General features: G+C 39.7%; 2 protein-coding genes across 4 annotated transcripts in view; one reads left to right on the forward strand and one right to left on the reverse strand.

Annotated features, from left to right (window-relative positions):
* RNASET2 (ribonuclease T2) overlaps nucleotides 1–9,855 on the reverse strand; it is a 35,844-nt gene extending 25,989 nt beyond the window's left edge. The window contains exons 1-2 of one of the 2 annotated variants that reach the window (XM_081344960.1): nucleotides 9,732–9,855; nucleotides 3,909–4,014 (exon numbers count right to left, since the gene is read on the reverse strand). In XM_081344960.1, the coding sequence (XP_081201086.1) occupies nucleotides 3,909–3,997 (89 nt within the window). In that variant the 5' untranslated portion in view covers nucleotides 3,998–4,014; nucleotides 9,732–9,855. Of the gene's footprint in view, nucleotides 1–3,908; nucleotides 4,015–9,501; nucleotides 9,704–9,731 lie in introns of those variants that run through there. The other variant, XM_081344961.1, reaches the window with a different exon arrangement.
* Nucleotides 9,856–13,224: 3,369 nt separating this feature from the next.
* CEP43 (centrosomal protein 43) overlaps nucleotides 13,225–22,257 on the forward strand; it is a 37,403-nt gene continuing 28,370 nt past the window's right edge. For both annotated transcript variants that reach the window (XM_081346770.1, XM_081346771.1), the window contains exons 1-2: nucleotides 13,225–13,337; nucleotides 21,925–21,978. In XM_081346770.1, coding sequence (XP_081202896.1) covers nucleotides 13,242–13,337; nucleotides 21,925–21,978 — 150 coding nt within the window. In that variant the 5' untranslated portion in view covers nucleotides 13,225–13,241. The remainder of the gene's footprint in view (nucleotides 13,338–21,924; nucleotides 21,979–22,257) is intronic.

The raw sequence follows: 22,257 nt of genomic DNA on the forward strand, positions 1-22,257 counted from the left end.
AGCATTCCTCTGATCCACTAATTTTGTCACTTGGTCAAAGAATGCAATAAGATTTGTTTGGCATGATCTGTTTTTGACAAACCCATGTTGGCTTTTAGTAATGACGTTGTTTGCCTCTAGGTGTTCGCTGATTCGTTGTTTGATTATCTTTTCCAGAATCTTCCCAGGTATTGAGGTCAGGCTGATAGGTCTGTAATTTCCTGGATCCATTTTTTTTCTTTTTTGAAGATGGAAACTACATCAGCTCTTTTCCAGTCCTCTGGTAGTTCCCCAGTGCTCCAGGATCTTTGAAAAATATAGTTCAGTGGTTCTGAGATTACATCTGCTAGTTCCTTGAGAACCTTGGTGTATAATCCATCTGGTCCTGGTGATTTGAACTCGTCTAGGCTGGACAGGTGCTCACTTACCATTTTTTTGCCTATCTTAACTTGTGTTTCTATTCTGGTTTTTATGGCACTATTTTTGATAGGTTGGTCTGTTTTTTTCCCTTTGTGTAAAGACAGATGCAAAAAACGAGTTAAATAGTTCTGTTTTCTCCGTATTGCTTGTCACCTTCTTGCCACTTTCACCCACTAATGGACCAATCATTTTCTTCACTTTTTTCTTGTTTTTTACATGTTGAAAGAAGCTTTTTTGTTGTTGTTATTTTTGACTTTGATTGTAAGCCTTAGTTCATTATGAGCCTTAGCTTTCCTCACTTCATCTTTGCAGGCTCGGACTATTTGCTGATATTCTGACTTAGTTATGTGCCCGTCTTTCCACTTTCTATACTTGTCCTTTTTATCTTTCAATTTATCACAGAGTTCTTTATGCAGCCATGCTAGTTTTTTTGAGAGCTGTTATTTTTCCTCTTTGTTGGTATTGTGCTACACAGGGCTTTTAATATCTCACTTTTCAAAATTTCCCAAGCTTCTTGAGTTGTTTTCCCCTTGAGGATTCTCATCCATGGAATCCTTCCCAAGCCTTCTCTAAGTTTATTGAAATTACCTCTCATGAAGTCCAAGACTCTAGTTTGACTGTATTGTATTGCTTGTACTTCCATAATGTTGAATTCCAATATTGCATGATCCCTTTGGAACCAGCTGCCTGTGGAGCTTAGGACTGCCCCCGACCTTCGGTCATTCCGCCGGGACCTGAAGACCTGGCTCTTTGAGCTTTCCGGCCCAGGCTGAGAGTTTTTAATTGGGGTTTTATATTTTTTCAGGGATCAAATTTAATTATTTTTAACTGTTTTTAACTTTTGTATTGTATTGACGTTTTTAAATACTTTGTAAATCGCCCTGAGTCCTACGGGAAAAGGGCAGTATATAAATTCAATAAACTTAAACTTAACTTCCTCCCAAGGTTCCTATGGCTTCAACACCTTCTATCATTTCATCTCTGTTAGTGAGAATTAGATCCAAAATGGCTAATCCCCTCGTTCCCTTCTCTACTTTTTGGGAGACAAAGTTGTCTCCCAAGATCAAATCTGTTTGATCTTCCACTTGGTGCAGAGTTTGTCTCCCAGTTGATGTCAGGGTAGTTAAAATCTCCCATTACTATTGTGATGTGCTTCCTACATATCTTAGTTAGCTGATTAGCAAAAAGTTCATCTATTTCCTTTGTTTGGTTGGGTGGCCTATAGTATACACCTATGGCAATGTCATTTTTTCTCCCTTTTATATTGACTCAAATGCATTCAAGACAGTTTTCATCATTGTTGTGCTCTATTTCTGTAGAGATGTAGTTATTTCTTATATAGAGAGCAACTCCACCTCCTCTTTTATTTGGTCTGTTTCTTTTAAATAATTTAAATCCCTCTAGCTGTGTGTTCCATTTGTGGGTTTCATCCCACCATGTTTCCGTAATGGCAACAAATCATATGTGCCCTCATTAACCTGAATTTCTAGTTCACCCTGTTTGCTGTTTATACTCTTTGCATTGGTGTACAGACATTTGAATCCTTTATGATTGATCCTGTGTTTACTTTCTACATAACTTGTGTGGTGCCTGAGTTTCCCTACTGTCTTATCACCTATTTGGTTAGTGCACTTTGTGTGGCACTCGCTATTAAGCGCTTGATTTTGCTTGACAGCAAGGTTGATATTCTTGTCCACACACACATCAATGTTACATGCACTGGTAGCCCTAGTTTTTAGATTGCCAAGGACAGGGATGTTCTGTATCAATTAACTCACTGTCCCTGCTGTTTAGTTTAAATATTCCTCCAGAAAATCTGTGAATTTATAGCCGAGTAACTCAGTCACTTTCTTTGATGGATGCAGACCATCTCTTTTGTACATTTTTTCATTGGACCAGCTACTGACATCATGACTAATATATCCAAATCCTTCCCCTTTACTCCACACCTTTAGCCACATATTGAATTGTGCTATACACTGGCCTTTTCCATTTTGCTCTTTGTACACTGGTAAAACCTCTGAAAAATTAAGCCTACAGCCTATTCTGCTAATTTCCTGCCCCAAGCTCTGGAAATCATTTTGCACAGAGAGTACATCTTTTTGGGACAGATCATTAGTGCCAAGATGTACAATAGCCTCCACATCGCATTCCTTGCTGGCATTCTTGATTATTTTAGAAATACACTTCTTGTCTCTACTGGCAGTAGCACCTGGGAGACACCTGACGTCTTTTGAAACCTCTGTGTCCTTTCCTAAATTTTAATCCCTTATAATTGAATCACCAACCAGAAGGTGGCTTCTCTTTTTGGATGCCTTTCTCTTCTTGCATGACTGATATGTAATACCTGATTCACACTTCTCCCTGTCAAAAACAAGTTCTTCATCTCGGACCACGGTCCTCTGCTTATTTGAGTTATCATCACAAATACCTAACATGCCAGTTGCCAAGTAGCCTAATTTTGATCACAAGCCACAGGGATGTTATGACAGTTGTAAGTGTGAGAACTGGATGTAAGCCATTTTTTCAGTTCCGGCAAAACTTTGAACAGTTGTTAAAGGAACAGATGTAAATCAAGGACTACGTGTGTGTGTGTGTGTGTGTGTGTGTGTGTGTGTGCGCGCGCGCGTGTACACACACACACACACACACATTTTCAGTTTCAGTTTCCAACAGTGTCAACATTTACAGCGGATACCACAAAAATACAGGTGAAGATGCATTTCAATCTATATGAATCAATAGAATTGAATTTACTCAACGTGCTAAGCCATAATGAGTTTTATATTATATATTTACCTTTGGCTTAGCTTGTAGGTAAACTCTCTAGCAGCTTATGAACTATATTTCACTGTTTTCATGTTGTAATAATTAGCCTACTGTAGTTTGTTAATAAAATGAGATTAAGAAAACTATACAGTGAATTATCATGTTGCATGTTCACAGACTAATGTTGTCAGACTATGTCACAAGCATTTATTGTCATATTCATAATGAAAAAAGCCTGAAGTACTTCATTTACGATGGACAAAAATGTAACACAACTCAATAAACACATCTTTCAATTCTACATGAACCTTATGAGTAAAACAATAATTATGGGATCTTTTGTGCTGACGTTTTTTTGGTGGAATTAACTGTACCTCTAAACATAGTATAATTATATTTGTTCTATAGCATTAAAACAACTTTAATAATAATAAGCCATTAGTCAATTGCAAATACCCTTATTGGAGAACCCATGAGCAACGTATTAGAAAGGGCAAACCAGTTAATTCCTAGTCATAAGAACTACTTCCATTAGGAAGATGCCCTCTTCCATGTCTCAAAATTACCAGGAAGATTGATGAATCCCCAAAATGCATTTTAAAAAAAGTCAGTGGGAAAGGACAGCAAACTATCTGGAGGTTAAGTATTAGGGATCTATTGGGTTACTGGATAAATATTTTCAGGACTACTTGTAAAATTGAATGCCATTGTCATTAGAGTTTCCACTTCAGATTACTTACCTATCAGCCAATAAATGGGTAGCAGATCCACAAAACAGAGCAAACCAAAAACACTCAACAAGCAAACCATAAGAAGTCACTGATTTCATTTTTATTTACAATATATCTATGAAGAAAGGAAAAGAAAAACAATGTAATGTTAATGATTATTTTCTCATTCATCAAGTAGCTGGGAAGCAAGTAGCCTTTTTCTCTATCAACAAAATCTATATATGCAGATTACTTTTTTAATAAAAATATTTTTAAAAGGTGAAAAAGTTATATATGATAAAGTTACATATTTTCAGTTTCTAAGTGGAAATAATGAGGATTAAGATTATAATACAAAATTAGAAATCAGTAGGAGTCTCGTAGCATCTTTTCCAACTAACAGATCTTATTAAAAGGTACAGGTAGTAATTGGACTGTAATTTGCATCACTACATCATGTGATCATAAAGTGACACTATAGAGTGTGACATCATGTGATTATCCCACTTAATGATGGCAGTTCCTAGTTATCATCAAGTGAGAGCCATGCAGATCATTAAGTGAGGACCTTATAGGATCATGAGTTCAGACTTCCCGAAGGTTTCTCCATTGACTTTGCTGTGGGAATCCAACAGGGAAGGTTGCAAATGTTGAGCATGTGACCATGGGACACCAAGGATCAAAAATCACAATAATGTGACTGACTGCAGGATTGCTGTGATTGTTCAAGGACTGATCATAACTACCACTCCGGTGCTGTTAAAAGTTTGAACAGTCAGATGGATTGGTTGTTAAACAAATACCATCTGTATAAGCATTTGAGAGCAGTTCATTTTCTCAGATGCAAATAGTGGCTGGATTGATACAAGATTTGAAATGGTGTGAGGTGGAGGTGAAGATAGCTTGGTTATGTGGATACAGATTATATATGGGTCTGTAACAGTGCAATTGGCATAGATGTCAGGGGCAAAGTAGGTATCTGATGAAGTAAACTGTAACTCATGAAAGATGCCTTTTAATAAGGTGTGTTAGTTGAAAAGGTACAGCTAGATGACTCCTGATTTTTTTGCTGCCCTAAATTAACATAACTGTACTACTACAATGAATAATCTCTGCTAACTCAGAACATCATGTAAGAACATTTTAACACTTTACCATAGTTAGCTGTGTACATAAGTATTTAAAAAGAACGCTGATAAATAAGGAAAGGAATCATTTACATGACTATTTCTTACAACTTATCATAAAGGTTCTTCTGAACTGTAGATTAAGCAGCAAGTTTTTCTCATAAAATACATTAATACATTAAAATACATTAAAATACATATCTACTTAAGAATGTTTATTAGAAATATTTTATATGAAATGCCATTCTTCCTCTATAACAAGCATGTCAAACTCACGTCACGTGACGTTGCGCGATGTATTGGGACTTTTTCCCCATTACCGGCAATGGGGTGGGTGCGGTTTCAGCGTGACGCATCCAGCCCGCAGGCCGGCAGTTTGACATGCCTGCTCTATACGTTTCCTTGGATATTCAGACACTAAAAAATGTCAAAATGCTGTTATTTCAACATTGTATTGGTACACATTCCAATCCTGCTGCAGATATGCAAATCTACATGCAGAGTGATATCATGGAATATAATAGGCTTCTAGTCTTCCTTCATCTTGCAGACTATGGAGTGCTACATGAAAAGAAAACCTACACACATCTCTGATTCCTTTGCCCAGACAGGCCCTAAAAATGGTACGACAATATAGAATTGCAGTGTTTGACTAGGCACTGAAGATGTGCTTGGCAAGGTTGGATATGGTATAAGCCGGGCTCTCATCATTTGACATATTCTGGAAAGATATCCCAAAGCAATAGAGAGAAAGGAGAAAGCATTTTTACACATATCAGATATCACATCTGTATGACCAATGGCCCAAACAATAATCTGCTTTCTGTAGAATACTTGTAACTGTATAGCCGAAAGATGAAATGCAGAGAACTGATTAGGGTTCCAGTGCTGCTATGGACAGTAGACTCTGAGAAAACAGAAGAGGAACTTTTATCTATACATGGTGCTCATGGAACAGATTTTAACATATCTGTAATCAGGATTGTGGGTGAGAATAAATAAAGGTTTAATTGAAAGGATGTAGACAAAAATGTTAAGTTTGCTGGGTATTGGCAGACTTTACTTAAATAGTACTGCAAGCATGCAAACACAGATAACAATTATAACAGATGTTCTGTTTGTTTTATTTAGCAGTCAACCTCTGATTGGAACATATGCTAGAACAGAATTATTTTCAAACACAATGAAACATATTAAGGCAGAAACAATTCCTCTTATTCGTTGCTTATTTCTGAGCTGTTTGCATAATTTTTTACATTCTTGTGTTTGTTCTCTATTAGTATGACTACATTAATTACACAGACCTCCTTTAGTGCATTTATACGGAAAGTAGTTCCCCCAAAATATTAATTGCTGACTTGATCTTGCAAATAGCCTTTTACAGATAGAAGAGCATGAGCTACTGAAGTATTACACTTTTCTATGGGTTGAAGAGAGGAGGATGCTATACTTAATTAGTATTTCTAGTACTGCTTCTATAAGTAATACTGAAATGCTGAGGCATGCATTCAATATTGTTTTGCTGATCCCTTAAAAATAAAAGTTTTAACTTCCCTTTCTTATGTAAAGAAGTTCACCCTGATAATTTTAGCATTCATTCTGTTTCCTCTTTTGCCCTGAGATGCATGTAGCAATATAGTTTTTGTCTTACATTGTAAAAAAAGACAGACTTTGGTCAAAAATTATAGTGCATTGTCTTGGATAGGGTCATTGAATAAATGCTACAGACTTAATATCTTTAAAGGATGTTCAATCATTTCTTAATTTGTCAAGAAACTCAAAAATTATTTAAGGTCACTCATATGTTCATTTTGCTTCTGTATGTATAATGCTTTTTAAATTTTTCCTGTATTTTTTTCACCTTTATATTCTTAGCGCTATAAATGTACAGTTTTGATTTCAATGATGTTTGCCACTGCATTTTAATTCTACAGTATTTTAGCTGATTTGTTTTAAACCACTATGAATCCTTTTGATTCAGCAACATACAAACAGAACAAAATACTGTAAAAAATATTACTTACAAAATTCAGCAGGCTAAATGGAACAAGCACCACCCCCAATCAGGAGAGGGCCTCAAACTAATTAAAAACTGAAAAAGCTGATTAAATATGGAATACCAACTGCTTATTGGAAGAAGCTAGGATAGGGGCAGAAAACTAGGAACAAAAGGAAATGGAATGAAGTGGTCTGAAAAATGACACAACTGATATAGTGCAACATTTTTTTTCCAGATGTTAGTTGTGTAGATTAAATGGATAAAAGACTTTTCTAAAAGTTGATATGCTTTATAACATAAAATACCTTAGTTCATTGACTGTAAGCATAACATATAAATAAAATAATGTTATGTTGACCAAATCATTCCTTTTCAGCTCCAACTTTGCAGTTAATCAAGGGGAGGCTACATTTGTATTGCTACTAAAGGTAAAGGTAAAGGTTCCCCCGCACATGTGTGCTAGTCGTTTCCGACTCTAGGGGCCGGTGCTCATCTCCGTTTCAAAGCCGAAGAGCCAGCGCTTGTCCGAGGACGTCTCCGTGGTCATGTGGCCGGCATGACTAGACGCCAAAGGCGCACGGAACGCTGTTACCTTCCCACCGGAGTGGTCCCTATTTTTCTACTTGCATTTTTACGTGCTTTCGAACTGCTAGGTTGGCAGAAGCTGGGACGAGTAACAGGCGCTCACTCTGTTATGCGGCACTCGGGATTCGACCCGCCAAACTGCCGACCTTCCGATCGACAAGCTCAGCGTCCTAACCCACTGAGCCACCAGGAATAAATGGACCAGGGGTCTTCAAACTCGGCCCTTTTATGACTCATGGACTTCAACTGCCAGAATTCCTCAGCCAGCATGCCTGGCTGAGAAATTCTGGGAGTTGAAGTCCATGAGTCATAAAAGGGCCGAGTTTGAAGACCTCTGAAATGGACAAATGGAAAAACCAATCTCATCATTTTGTTGCAGAACCAAAGGAAAAGTCTAGGCTTTATTCTACTCCTGAATACTCGAATGGTCCATATAGAAACATTATAGAAATTTTATTTTGTGCCAATCAATAGGTAAGACAGCCACCTAATCAGTCCTTGAGCCACTAAGCCATGATAAAGTGGATCATGGAGCCCTCATAAGCATAATAAATCAGTGCAGATAGTCTTTTATGTTCATTAGATGGATTTGGCTATACAGGTAGTCCTCAACTTACAACCACAATTGAGACCAGAATTTCTGTTATTAAGCAAGGCAGTTGTTCATGCCTAATTTTATGATTTTTTGTCACGATTGTTAAGCAATTCCTGCAGTTGTTAAATGAATCATGTGTTTGTTAAGCAAATCTAGCTTCCCCCATGGATTTTGCTTATTGGGAGTCAGCTAGGAAGGTTGAAAATGGTGATTACATAACCCCGGAACACACTGCAACCATTGTAAATACATGCCTATTGCCAAGAGCCCAAATTTTGATTATGTGACTATAGGGATGCTGTGGTGGTTTTATGAAGACTGGTTGCAAGTCACTTTTTTCAGCACTGTTGTAATTTTGAACAATCACTAAATGTATGGTTATAGGTTGAGGATTATCTGTACCTGCAGGTCACACAGAGCAATGAGCAACCAGCCAGATTTTAGATCAGTGTATCATACAAGCCCATTTGGTATGAGTACTTCATGATTTAGTCCATCATATAAACTCTCATATTAAGTAAATCATTGCTCCTTTAGATATGGGCAAGTGCTATGATTTAATCTTTGATATGGTTGCCTTTTAAGATTGATGTTAATATGGAGTTAAACCAAGTTAGTTTTGAAAGGTTATTGCTTCATGTGTACAAATGGTATAATAATCTTTCAAAGCTAATTTGGTCTAGCTCAGGGGTAGGCGACCTCAGCTCTTTTATGACTCATGGACTTCAACTCCCAGGATTCCTGAGTCAGCATAGTTGACTCAGGAATTCTGGGAGTTGAAGTCCATGAGTCATAAAAAAGCCGAGGTTGCCTACCCCTGGTGTAGCTCTACTCAGTGCCTAGATGAAGGCAGCCAGAGATCTCATAGATTGTACCATTTTATGGAAGTACATCTGTCATTATGTTATATATCTAATAACTTTAAGTTATATGCAAGAATTACACATTAGTTCTTATCAAGGTTTCAGCTAAAAAAAACAACACAGAAGAGTTCTGTCAAATTATACAAAACAAAAACTCGAGGCATATTTTAAGAACACATCATAGAAATTAATTTCCTAAAAACATTAAAACCGATTGAAGTAGCAAATTCTCAAATATTATCCAAAGGTTTAATTTTTGTTCAGTTAATATAGGTATTTTTGCTTCCCATGAAAGAAATGTCATACTGAATAAACGCAGATTCTAAACAAGCAAACCTGAGAAACCGTTTCTTTTTATCGAGACTTATCGAGGCTTATTCAGAAGTCCTCTCTGATAAATAAAGCAGACTGCTCTTCCGTCCGAAATGAGTTCAAGAGAAATCAAAATACAAACCTTCCAAGGATCCATTTCTTACAGCCTCTACCGGATAGTTGGCCGTATTTCTCGACGGATATATTGCGGGGCAAAGTACCAGCATAATTTTTTTTCGATAAAAAGCCATTTTTAGAAGCTCTATAATTAACCAATCCTAATTCCGATTTGTTTCGAAACAGAACCGCACGCTAATCAAAGAACTGAAATTATCCCTACTTGAAAACCCACTTCAAAACAGAAAGACTTACTATCCAAGATTCAGACTTCAGGAGCTGAACTTTTTAATTAAAAAGTCAAAAGCCTCGCGACTTTGTTTTGTCTGGCTTGCGAAAACCAATCAGGAAACCTTAGGTCCGTGTACTTTCGCTTCCCTGTAGGGGCCAGCACTTCCGCTGCGGCGTTAAATCCCGCCCATTTAACTTTCTTGCTCTGCTGGGTGGAAGACAAAGAAAAGGGGTTTGTTTGTGAAATACGTTGCCTCTCAACATTGCTTCAGATTCTAATCGCTTGTCTTCCGTATGATTAATGTTAAACATATGTGCATACATATATGTAAGGCTATATCCTTTTCAGAGGTCCTATATCCCCGCTATAGGAGATAGTTAGCGCTATGAAATACAGTAGTACCATAAACGATTGTACACTTGATAAGTTTGTGATTTTTAAACTATTGATACGTTTATTAAATCAGTCTAGGCGAGTGTATATCCGATATGCTGGGAAATATCTCCTTTAAAATTGGTGTAACTTTCAAACTTGAAACAGTCTGATCATGTGTAATTAATTAGCACCCATCTACTCTAATCTTTGGCTTTGCCAAATCTGACATCATAAATGGGAATTTTGGTATTTTTGTGAAACACTTAAAGACTATAGGTTTATTCTATAGATCCTGCATTGGAAATGTTCTATAAATTCTACAAATATTTTCAAATATTTAAATAACCAACTAAATCATGGTTCAAGGTTTTTAAGAAGAGACTGGCCAGTCACTTGTCTGAAATGATAGAGGGACTCCTGCTTGAGCAGGGGGCTGGATTAGAAAACCTCCAAGGTCCCTTCCAGCTCTATTCTGATTGATTAAAAGGAAGACAAATGTGTTGTATCCAAATGTACTATTCAATCCTAGACAGTTTGATTAGTATTGAGCACACTCAGCTTAAACATAAGTATATTGTGTAGATACAAACTATTGTATTAGTTGCAAACTCACATAAATCAGAATGCACTATAATGAAGGATAATTCATATTTTATAATGGAGATCCTTTTGACACAAATGCTGAATTTGTTCAGCAATATTTGTGATTTTCCAGATGTTTTTTAAATATTTTGAGAAATGTATTTCAACCTTTATTTTTTACAAGATTACTGTTTCAAACATGAAACAACCAAGTACCTATAGAACCCATGAATAGCCTCTAAGGCAGGGGTCTTCAAACTTGGCCCTTTTATGACTTGTGGAGTTCAACTCCCAGAAATCCTCAGCCAGGCACGGTGGCTGAGGAATTCTGGGAGTTGAAGTCCACAAGTCATAAAAGGGCCAAGTTTGAAGACCTCCTGCTCTAAAGCATGGCCACAGTCTTTACAGCCCTTAGTGTTTCATTATTTTCTTTTACTGTGTAATATTAAGGCTGCTTAGGCATATAAATTTAGCTGAATCTGAGGAAATTGGCAGAATATGCCACTAGAACATACACACAGAATTAGTACCATTACAAACAATCTATTTGCAATCTAGTTTGGAAGAATGAAAACTATAAACAAGCAATACTTCATTACACAGAGCAATGTAGTCAGCACTACATAGTTGCTCCTCCGCTATGAGGGCTATGGATGGGTCCTCAAATCTTGCTCTCAGTCCTAGGAGGAACAGGTGGAGGTCCAACTCAGGAGCTTGCTCGTTGTATAAATTGTTCAGCCACTCAGATGCTTCCCCTTCAAAGCTGGGTTTGGGGAGAAATAGGCACAGCGATTCATGTGGGAACGCACTTGGTTGAGGAAGAAGATCAGCTTCTCCGGGTCCCCGTCAAAAGTTGCTCTAAGGGGTGGTGCCATCAGCGGTTGCTGCGTTTCCCAGTGAGCTGCATTCCCGGTGGTTGCTGGCCTCCTAACTCTGGATGTTTCACCCCCAAAGGTTGCTGGCCTCCCCATGGTGGCTGCCGCATACCCAGAGGCTGGAACTAACAAGTCCAATTAAATTATTTGTTGATTACTTCAAAGTATAATGCTCCTGACAGCAGATAAAACTGGGCTGAAAATATGTGTTGATTTGCAATTTATTTATTTAGGGAAAGTTATTTTTATATTGTATAAGTAGTCCTTGACTTAATCATTCATTTAGCAATGCTTCAAAGTTATATCACTGGAAAAAGGACTTAAACCGCTCTTTGCACTTAAAAGTGTAGCAGCATCTCCATGATCACATGATCAAAATTTTAAGTGTTTAGTAACCAGCATGTATTTAGGATGGTTGTAGTGTCCTGGAATCATATGATTGCCATTTGTGACCTTCTCACCCGGCTTCCAACAAGCAAAATCAATGGGGGAGGCCAGATTTATTTAACAACACATGGTTCACTTAACAGCTATAGCGTTTCGCTTAACAACCGTGACAAAAAAGGTCATAGAAGGTTATAAAGTCATAAAAACAACTGCCTTGCTTAGCAATAGAAATTCTGGTCCCAGTTCTGATTGTAAATCTTGGACTGCTTGTATCCATATAGCAACTACCATGGACAGCAATTCCACATAACAGCTGGTCAAAGTACTGCACTCTAGAAAAAGTGGTCGATTTCATCTCTACTGGGTCCCATAATTCTTGCTCCAGCACTGATAGTGACATAAAATTTGAAGATTTATACAACCAAGAAACAGGGATGGAAAACAATGTACTCATCTACATTCTGTACTTCTATGTAAGGTTTAGAAAAGATAAATGTTCTCTTGTAGTTCTATTGACTACATTGACCTTACTTTCATATTATTGCCAAGAACGTTGTTTGCTAGTATCTTTTTTCTCTTTGACTCCCTCTTAGTTACAGCGTGATTCCTAGTCCAGGGGTCGGCAACGTCGGCTCTTTTATGACTCGTGGACTTCAACTCCCAGAATTCCTGAGCCAGCATAGCTGGCTCAGGAATTCTGGGAGTTGAAGTCCACGAGTCATAAAAGAGCCGACGTTGCCGACCCCTGTCCTAGTCTCTCTTCCAAACTACAGATCCAGCACTGCTTCCCTCCCCCATTATTTTTTTTTTATTTTTTTTACTGTATTCCATCCTAAGGAGGTCATCGGGAGAAGAGGAAAAAAACAAACCAAGTTATCCCTCCCACGTCTCTTTTCTAGGGAAGGAATGGTTATTTTGCTGGAAAAACACCCACCCACCCTAGGCCGGCCATCAATATTTCACTTCTTCCAGCTGGCGGGGCCTCCCGCGTGGGAAGCCGAGGAACTTTTTTTCGCTCGCGCAAACCCAACCCGAACTCGATCAAAATTCGCCGCTTCATAAAAGTCCCGCCTCTGCGCCTCTCCAGCCAATCGCGGAGCTGGGTGCCAAGTCGGCCGTTCGCACGCTCGAGGCGCCTAAAAGCGCGGCTGGCCGCACGCTTGGCGCGGGTGACGCTTCACCTGCTCCTCCGAGGGGACGGGGACGCCGGTTGGTCACGTGCTTCGGCGAAGCCCCTCCCCTTCCTCGAGGAACGAATCTGCGAGGCTGGGTAGATCGCGGCTACAGTTTAGGCGGTTGTCAGGGAGAAGCAAGATGGCGGCGACGACGACGACGACGGAGGAAGATACGGAGCTGAGAGATCTCCTCGTGCAGACGCTGGAGACGAGCGGCGTGCTCAACAAAATCAAGGTGAAGGGTGCGAAGGGCGGGGTTTAAGCGTTAGGTTTGTAGGGGCGGGGGAAGAGAGGTGCGAAGCGCGTGCTTGCACACTCGAGAGGACGGGAGCGCTCTAGAGCGAAGCCGCCGGTTGCGCGGGCCGCAGAGGAGAGCGAGGAGACGCCAACCGCCCGCCGCGACCATGCCCGCTTTCAGGGAGCCGAGCGGGGGCAATAACGCTTTGCGCCGCCCTCGATTAAAGGCGCATGCGTCGAACTTTTCCTAGCGGGGTCGAGAGGTGGAAGGTGCATTAATCATAAAGCCGGGCTGGAAGAGATAAAGGCCTCTGAAGTCCCAACATTCTGTTTCCATGGTTTCCAAGGGGTGGTCGCGCGTGACTGGTCGTTAGCACTAGGCCGCTACTTCTGGTCCTGGCAAATTGCCTACAGTCATCGGGTAGAGAATGGCAACTGTTAGCAGTCGTATCTCCATAACGCTAAAAGAATGTTTTTTTAAAGTTGTGAAGTTGGGGGCGTCACGCCGTTAAGAACGACTCATTCCTACCCATTACCCGAGAAAGTGCTTCCTTTTGTCTCTGCCTTGCCACTTTGGCTGCCCAGTTGCATTATATGATAGGTCAGTCTTCTCTATCCTGGCCCTTGCACGTGTTGGACAATATTTATTTATTTATTTATTTATTTATTTTTTATATTATATTATATTATATTATATTATATTATATTATATTATATTATATTATATTATATTATATTATATTATATTATTATATTATATTATATTATATTATATTATTATATTATATTATTATATTATATTATAATATTATATTATATTATATTATATTATATTATATTATATTAATTATATTATATTATTATATTATATTATATTATATTATATTATATTATATTATATTTATTATATTATTTATTATATTATATTATATTATTATATTATATTATATTATATTATTATATTATATTATATTATATTATATTATATTATATTATATTATATTATATTATATTATATTATATTATTTATTATATTATATTATTTATATACTGCCCTTTCCCGAAGGACTCAGGGCGGTTTACAGGGTGATTAAAACAAAAAAATACAAAAGTTAAAAACAATTTTTAAAAAAATTATATCCGTCCCTGAACAAATAAAACCCCAGTTAAAAATTAAAATTAAAATTAAAATTTTCAGCCTGGGCCAGAGAGCTCGAAGAGCCAGGTCTTCAGGTCCGGGCGGAATGAACGGAGGTCGGGGGCAGTCCTAAGCTCCGCAGGCAGCTGGTTCCAAAGGGCAGGCGCACCCACTGAGAAGGCCCTCCCCCTGGGTGTCATCCGCCGGCAATCTCTTACCCGTGGCACCCTGAGAAGACCCTCCCTGTGGGAGCGCACTGGACGAAGGGAGCTTGATGCCGGCAAGCAGGTGTTCCCTCAATACTAGGCTGGTTAGAATTATATGGGAGTTGGAACCCTCCATATTTTCGAGGGCATCGGGATAAGAAACCTCAGGTTCAAAATGAAAAGAAAGATTAATCCCTCGTCGCATATTTATATCCAATTATTTTTCCTAAGGAACCGTATTAGTTAAAATAAATGATAAAATGATAAATGAACCTTTATTGTCAAAGTACAACTATGTGTACATTGAGATTAGCTGAGCCTCCCTTTGTGCTCCCACCCCCCAACACACAGTGACAACAAACCCTCCATCTTACTACACCATGTGAACCAACTACACCACACACCGGCCTCCCAAGTCAATTCTGCATAAAATTCACAAAAGTTATTTCTCGTTCAAAAGCCTAACAGCCCACGGATAAAAGCTGTTTTTCAGCCTGTTGGTGCGGCTGGCTATACTCCTATATCTCCTACCCGATGGTAGGAGAGTAAAGAGATACCGTCCAGGGTGTGAGTCATCCCTGAGAATCTTCCTCACTCTTCCAAGGCAACGAGCCCTGGCGATGTCATCCAGTGGTGTCAGGGAACAGCCCACAATGTCTTGTGCTGTATTCACCACCCTCTGTAATATTTTCCTATCCGCGGCTGTCAGACCAGCATACCAAACCACAATACCATATGAGAGGACGCTCTCTATAGTAGACTGGTAAAAGAGGGTCATTAGGCGTTGTTCTACCCTGTTCTTCCGCAAGACCCTGAGAAAGTGAAGCCTCTGTTGGGCCTTTCTAGCCACCTGGGTTGTGCTAACTTTTCAGGTCAGATCTTCACAGAGGTAGACTCCCAGAAATTTAAAGGAGGAAACTCTCTCCACACAGTCCTCCCCAATGTAAAGTGGGGCAGGTTCCTCCTTTTTTCTCCGGAAGTCTAGCACCATCTCTTTCATCTTGCCGATGTTCAGGTGCAAGTTGTTACTATACCATATGGATAGTTTCTGTACCTCTGCCCTGTATGCTGTCTCATCCCCACCTGTAATGAGACCCACCACAGTTGTATCATCTGCGAACTTAATTATCGCAGTGGATGGGTCAGATGATACACAGTCATATGTGTATAAAGAGTACAGGTAGGGGCTAAGCACACAGCCCTGTGGCGAGCCGGTGCAAAGCTTCAGGGGGGTGGACAAAGCAGAGCCGACCCTCACTGTTTGTAACCGGTCCCTGAGAAAGTCTTGAATCCAATTGCAGATGGTGGCGGAGAATTTCAAGTTAGTCAGCTTCTTGATGAGAATGCTTGGCAAAATGGTGTTAAAAGCCGAGCTATAGTCAACAAAAAGCATCCTGACATAACTTCCAGGTTTCTCAAGATGACTTGCTACAGAGTGTAAAGCAGTAGCTATGGCATCGTCTGTCGACCTATTTCCCCTGTAGGCAAATTGATGTTTATCAAAGTCCAGTGGGAGGCATGTCCTAGGATGTTGGAGAACCAATCTTTCGAAGCATTTCATGACTACAGACGTTAATGCAATAGGTCTGTAGTCATTCAGGCACTCAACTGCAGTTTTCTTGGGGACTGGGACAATGGTAGCTGCTTTCAAGCACGATGGTACACATGCCATTTGCAAGGAGATGTTAAAACCCCTGCTAATTGATCGGCACAATTCCTAACCACTATCCCCAGCACCCCATCTGGCCCTGCGGCTTTGCTGGGATTCACAGCCTTCAATACAGCTCTCACTTGGTGTTCACACAGGATGAGTGGCTGAGAGTCAGAAGGCCAGCCAGCAGAGGCTTTGGGGTCTGGTCTTTTAATCTCGTAGCGGGCGAAGAAGATATTCAGCTCCTTAGCCAACGAGGCATCGGTGTTAACCGTGCTCCTCGTACTCCTCGTACTGCTCTTCGTACTGCTCCTTAGCCAACGAGGCATCGGTGTTAACCGTGCTCCTCGTAGTTGGTTAAGTGCTGCAGTCCCTGCCATACTTGCCTCGGATCGTTGTCTGCTAAGTGGTTCTCCACCTTGTGTTTATATTGTTGTTTCGCCATCCTAATGCCTCTTCTGAGATTTGCCCTGGCCTCTCTGTATGTGTCCCTGTCCTCTGCCTTAAAGGCAGAATCCTGGGCTCTCAGGAGTGTTCGTATCTCTGCAGTCATCCAGGGTTTACAGTTCCTGTAAACTCTAATGCACTTATCTGTTGTTACACTATCAGTGCATGTTCTAATATAATATAATATAATGTATGCTTCTCCAACCCTGCTACCAATCGTATGGTATAGGGCTATAAGCTAAGCTGAAAAATAGTGATTGCTGCTAGATTATCTGCTGAACTTTATGTCAGAGGAGATTAAAACACAGGTGTTTCTTTTCTGTCATTGTGTGCCAGTATTATAATTCTATATTCTAGGAAATATCATACCTTCTGGGTAGTTTAAAAAAAACAAAACCAAAGAAGAAAATGGCCCATGAGAAGACTTATAGCTGCATAGATACTAACATGAAGCCATCACGATTTGAACTTGAATCCAATGAGATTTTATTTTAGCTATCTTTTTGTGTGTGTTGCTCTTATATTAATAAGGACTAGATCCTGTATCTTTTTACTCTTGGACAACTCTGCAATACCCTTTATAAAATATTTGATAATTAGAATGGGAACATATTACATCTTGTTTGCTGTGGGAATGTAGATAAATGTTACTTTCATTCATAAGAATCTGCTTTCATTAAATCTAGATGCAAGGAGATCCGGGATCAATAAAAATAAATATGTTTTTAGTACTGTACATATTCAGTGATGTAGTTCAGGGCTTTTCAACCTTTTCATCCATTGTACCACTTTTAGGATATGGCAGCATCCGAGTACCACCAGTCGCCTAGCAAGATGTCAAAAACTTGACCAAAAAAAAAAGAAAAGGAAAAAGTGATGTACAGGTAGTCCTCGACTTACAACAGTTTGCTTAGTGACTGTTTGAAGTTACAGTGGCACTGAAAAAAGTGCCCCCCAAGCCACAGCCGAGCAAGACACCTGCCCTCCCGCCCGGCAGCACTCTTCCTCCTGTCCAAGGTTTTCATTGTTGTGAGCGTTTCTGTTGAGGAATGGCAGCGAAGTTGGGGTGGGGGGGAGTTTGGTTTTTTATTCCCCCGTCTGCTGGGTGGTTGCAGCAGGTTTTGGTCACTTCACATGACCCTGGGACACTATGACCATCATAAATCTGAATCAGTTGCCAAGCATCTGAATGTAAATCACAAGATCCTGGAGATGCTGCAACATTCCAGCTGATTGGCGCTTCTGGGCTCAGCGGAAGCGCCGGGATCAGTGCCGAGCTCCAGTTGGAGCTTGGTGCTGATCCTGGCGCTTCCGCTGACCCCTGACAGCCCTGAAGAAATGCTAATCCTGGCACCTTCGCTTAGCCCTGACAGACTTACAGCTCCAGCCATCTCTCTCTTAGGCTTGTGCGGTGCTGCCACTGGTTCAGCTCATTCCCCTCCCCTGCTACCACTTTTCTAGGATGGTTGCGTACCACCTGCCAGGTACCAATGTACCACAGGTGGTACCCGTACCACTGGTTGGAAAGCCCTGATGTAGTTCATGGCAATCAGTTCTCTTAAGGGCCACTCATTAGTAAGGGGAATTAGATACATTCATGGAGGACAGGATTATCATTGGTAAAAATAGTTATGCTAACACCAACATTGAAGACACGGTATGCTGACTAAAGTTGCAAAGGAGCAGCCACAGAAGATTCTCATCATCTTCATGAATGGCTTGCAATCTTCCCAGATGAATCCGGATCACCACTGTGTGACAGAATATAGAAATAATGCTTTTGACTTTATCTAGCAGGATTCTTCCTCCGTTATAGTCTACATAGGAAATTACTCCTATTTTTCATTATGTACCATTTCACGTTTAATATGAATTGCATTTGTTATATTGTAACTATAAAAGTTCTATACATATCTCAACATAACATAATTCCTTTCAATTCAGTTTTATACGCATTTCATATTCTTTAACTCCTTCCTAGTCCTAAACTCTTCTCTCTTGTCTAAGTTTACTTGAGTTTCGTTGAAGAGCTTTGTCAAAATGTTTTTGACGTGCCAAATTTATGTCATGCCAGATAATTTCTACTCTAAAATAAATTTCGTAACTTAATGAAGTAGCAAGATTCTTTTTCAGCATGTTTTTCTTTTCTGTTTGATAGCTTTAATAAAAATATTCTATAAATTGTCCAGAACAAAGTTTCCTGAGTCACTTGGTATTGTAAAATTTGATATTATGCTATTTGCTTTCCAGTCCAGTAGTATAGACTAGAGGTTACACTTGGAACAAATTAATACTTATTAAAAAATTAACAGTTTCACATTTGAATTGGTTGACATTCTCCTTTGGATCTACTTACCACTATTTATTTAGTTGATTGGTATAGCTTGTATTAGCAAGCACGGGCAGTTTACATATAGTTAAATGTACAAAGGAACTCAGAGCAAAATACATAAATAGCCAGTATTTAATAACCAAGACCAACACACAGCATTCCCATTCAAGTCATATATGGATGGGCTCATTCAATGCTCTGGGCCAATGCCAAGTTTTCAGAACCTTATGGAAAATAAATAAGGACCATCTAAGTTTCTAGGAGAATGCTATTCCACAAGTCAGGCACTGCAACAGAAAAGGCACAGTTCTTGGGTCCTGCTAGATGACATTGTTTGATAGAAGGGACCTGAAGTATGCTAGGTCTCAATAGGCAATAGGCAGCCCTGTAAACAATCCAGGCCTGTGCCATGAAGGCTTTGTAGCTGATGACCGGCACCTTGACTTGCATTTAGAAGTTTAGAAGGAGACAGTATAGCTTGCGAATGAGGGTTTTTACATAGATGTAGTGTGGTGTATCCATAACTAATTGCACTTTGAATCCATTTTGACAATAGCATGCATTCTTAAAGATGTCTGCTATTATCAAAATGGATTCAGAAGCAATTATGAAAGAGGAATTGATTTTACTATATAAAACAGACTGGGAATAATTTGAATCTGCTAATTTCTTATTAATGGATGTTCTCATCCAATGGCTTCATATAGACGTTAAATACACGCATATTAGGAATAGAATTGGATGAACCCCACAAAGCAGGCTCTTACGCTGATCTCTCTTCCCCCACCAACACTGATGGGAACTTGTCCCAGTGAATAAGGAGAATCTATTCAATGTGCCTCTCACTTCTAACCCTCAAGAGCTGATATAGAAGGATACCAGAATCAATGGTATCAACTTCTAAGAGATTGCATGGTGCACCACCCATCCCAGCCCTGCCAAAGTTTATCTACAAGTGCAATCATTACCATCTCAGTATTGTAAACCAATCTGAAACCCAACTGAGGGGTCCAGATAATCTGTATTCTCTGAGGCATTCTGGGGCTGCAAACTTCAGCACTTTTCCTAAAATGGGAGATGTTTTAGATCAGATGAAAATTGTATAGTATTGTTGGTCCAGGGACAACTTCTTGGGAAGGGATGGATCACTGCCTCTTTAATTGCTAGTAAAATCATCCCATCCCTCAAGGATGATTTAACATCAGCAGGAACCAATAAGAAATCTTGGAGGCCTTAGCCAAGAATAAGTGTTGTAGATCTAAGTCGTCATGGCCGGAAATATACTGTCCATTTCTTCAGTACCATCTGATTTTAAACTTCCCAGGTAACCCCTTTAGACCATGCTTCAATCAGCTGCAAATGTTTTGTATAGCCGGGGTTCAACTTGGAGTGAATCTAAGTGATTTTAATCTGGTAAATTTGTACAATAATCTTCATAGTAGTCTTGCAAATGTTTCTCCAACTCTCCTTCTCCAGGAAGGATCGAGTCATTTAAAAAATATCACTGGATAGTACCTGTGGGTACAATAAAAGCTAAAAAAATACTCCTGTTTTATCATAAGGTAATTATTAAGAGGGACGCGGTGGCTCAGTGGGTTAGGATGCTGAGCTTGTCGATCAGAAGGTTGGCAGTTTGGGTCGAATCCTGAGTGCCGCGTAGCAGAGTGAGCACCTGTTACTCGTCCCAGCTTCTGCCAACCTAGCAGTTCGAAAACACGTAAAAATGCAAGTAGAAAAATGGGGACCACTGCGGTGGGAAGGTAACAGCGTTCCATGCGCCTTTGGCATCTAGTCATGCCGGCCACATGACCATGGAGACGTCCTCGGACAAGCGCTGGCTCTTTGGCTTTGAAACGGAGATGAGCACTGGCCCCTAGAGTTGGAAACGACTAGCACGCATGTGCGGGGGAACCTTTACCTTTGCCTTTACCTAATTATTAAGAAATAAAGACTTTTACCTGTGCTTGTTCAGATCCCTTCTTTGTCTTCCTCCAGCAGTGTTCTAAACATCTCATCTGCTACTTTATCTCCAAGTCTTCTTCTAAGAGAGGTTGCCAGGTCTCACTGTCTGCCAGGACATGATCCAGTTCAAGGTTATCACTGCCCCTCATTTCAAATGGTGACCAGAATCTTGGTCAACCCACACATCAGGGCCCCAAGAACTTTCCCAGATTACCCCCACTGATCCACCTGGGAGCTGAGGTGGACTGATTAAATAGGTTCTTCCTTCCTGTGGTAGGAATGACCACAGAGAACTCCAAGGTATCAGATAGTGATGACCACAAGGACTGATGGTGACATCCCCCAAATCCAGATCTCTTTACTGCTATCCCAAGGCAAAAATCAGTTCTGGAGTGTGACCAGACTCAGCCAACTTGGGATATGTATATGGATACTACAGTAGCCATGAACTTCTGAGTCCCCAGAGATTAAAATCCCACCACACCATTAACTACAACACTAACTATATGTTTAAATCGTTTTTTTTTATTCAGTCAAAAGGTTCCTGGAGCACTTTAGAAATAAGATTAACAGCCTTATTCCTGCCCACAGTCTTATAATCTCATGAAATATAATATAAACAATAAGGCAGCTAGTGGAAATATGTCAGTTCTTACAGTTTCATTTCATATCTCAAGTAGTTGAGATGACAACAGATCAGGACATGCAGTGGAGTAACTAACGGTTATAATTGAGCATAAAGCATGAGCAACTGAAATGTGAAAGACCACATGTGGCTTGCTTGTTATCTAACTTTCTTAATATACTTAATGTATAAATACATCTTCTTACACAAAACTTTTATTACAGGCAGAATTGCGGGCAGCTGTATTTTTAGCACTTGAAGAGCAAGAAAAAGTAGAGGTAAGGAGCCAAAGTAATAAATGTTTAAATTAGTTATCTCTCTTTGTTGACATTCTTGAGTAAAGGAACCATAGCTATTTGAGTATGCTTAACTCTAGCTATTTCTGGTCCTCTGGTAACGTTAGGTACTAACTTTTAAAGGGAGGGGGGGAAAAGACTGTGGGCTTTCTTTTTGCTTGACAATTTATAACATCTGAAAAAGCTGAACAGGTGAACACAGTATGGTTTCCCAAGATGTCAGCAATATGAGCCCACCTTGCATTTGCTGTGAGACCATCA

The sequence above is a fragment of the Vipera berus genome (assembly GCF_964194415.1).
Source record: "Vipera berus genome assembly, chromosome: 1".
In the NCBI taxonomy this organism is placed as follows: domain Eukaryota; kingdom Metazoa; phylum Chordata; class Lepidosauria; order Squamata; family Viperidae; genus Vipera; species Vipera berus.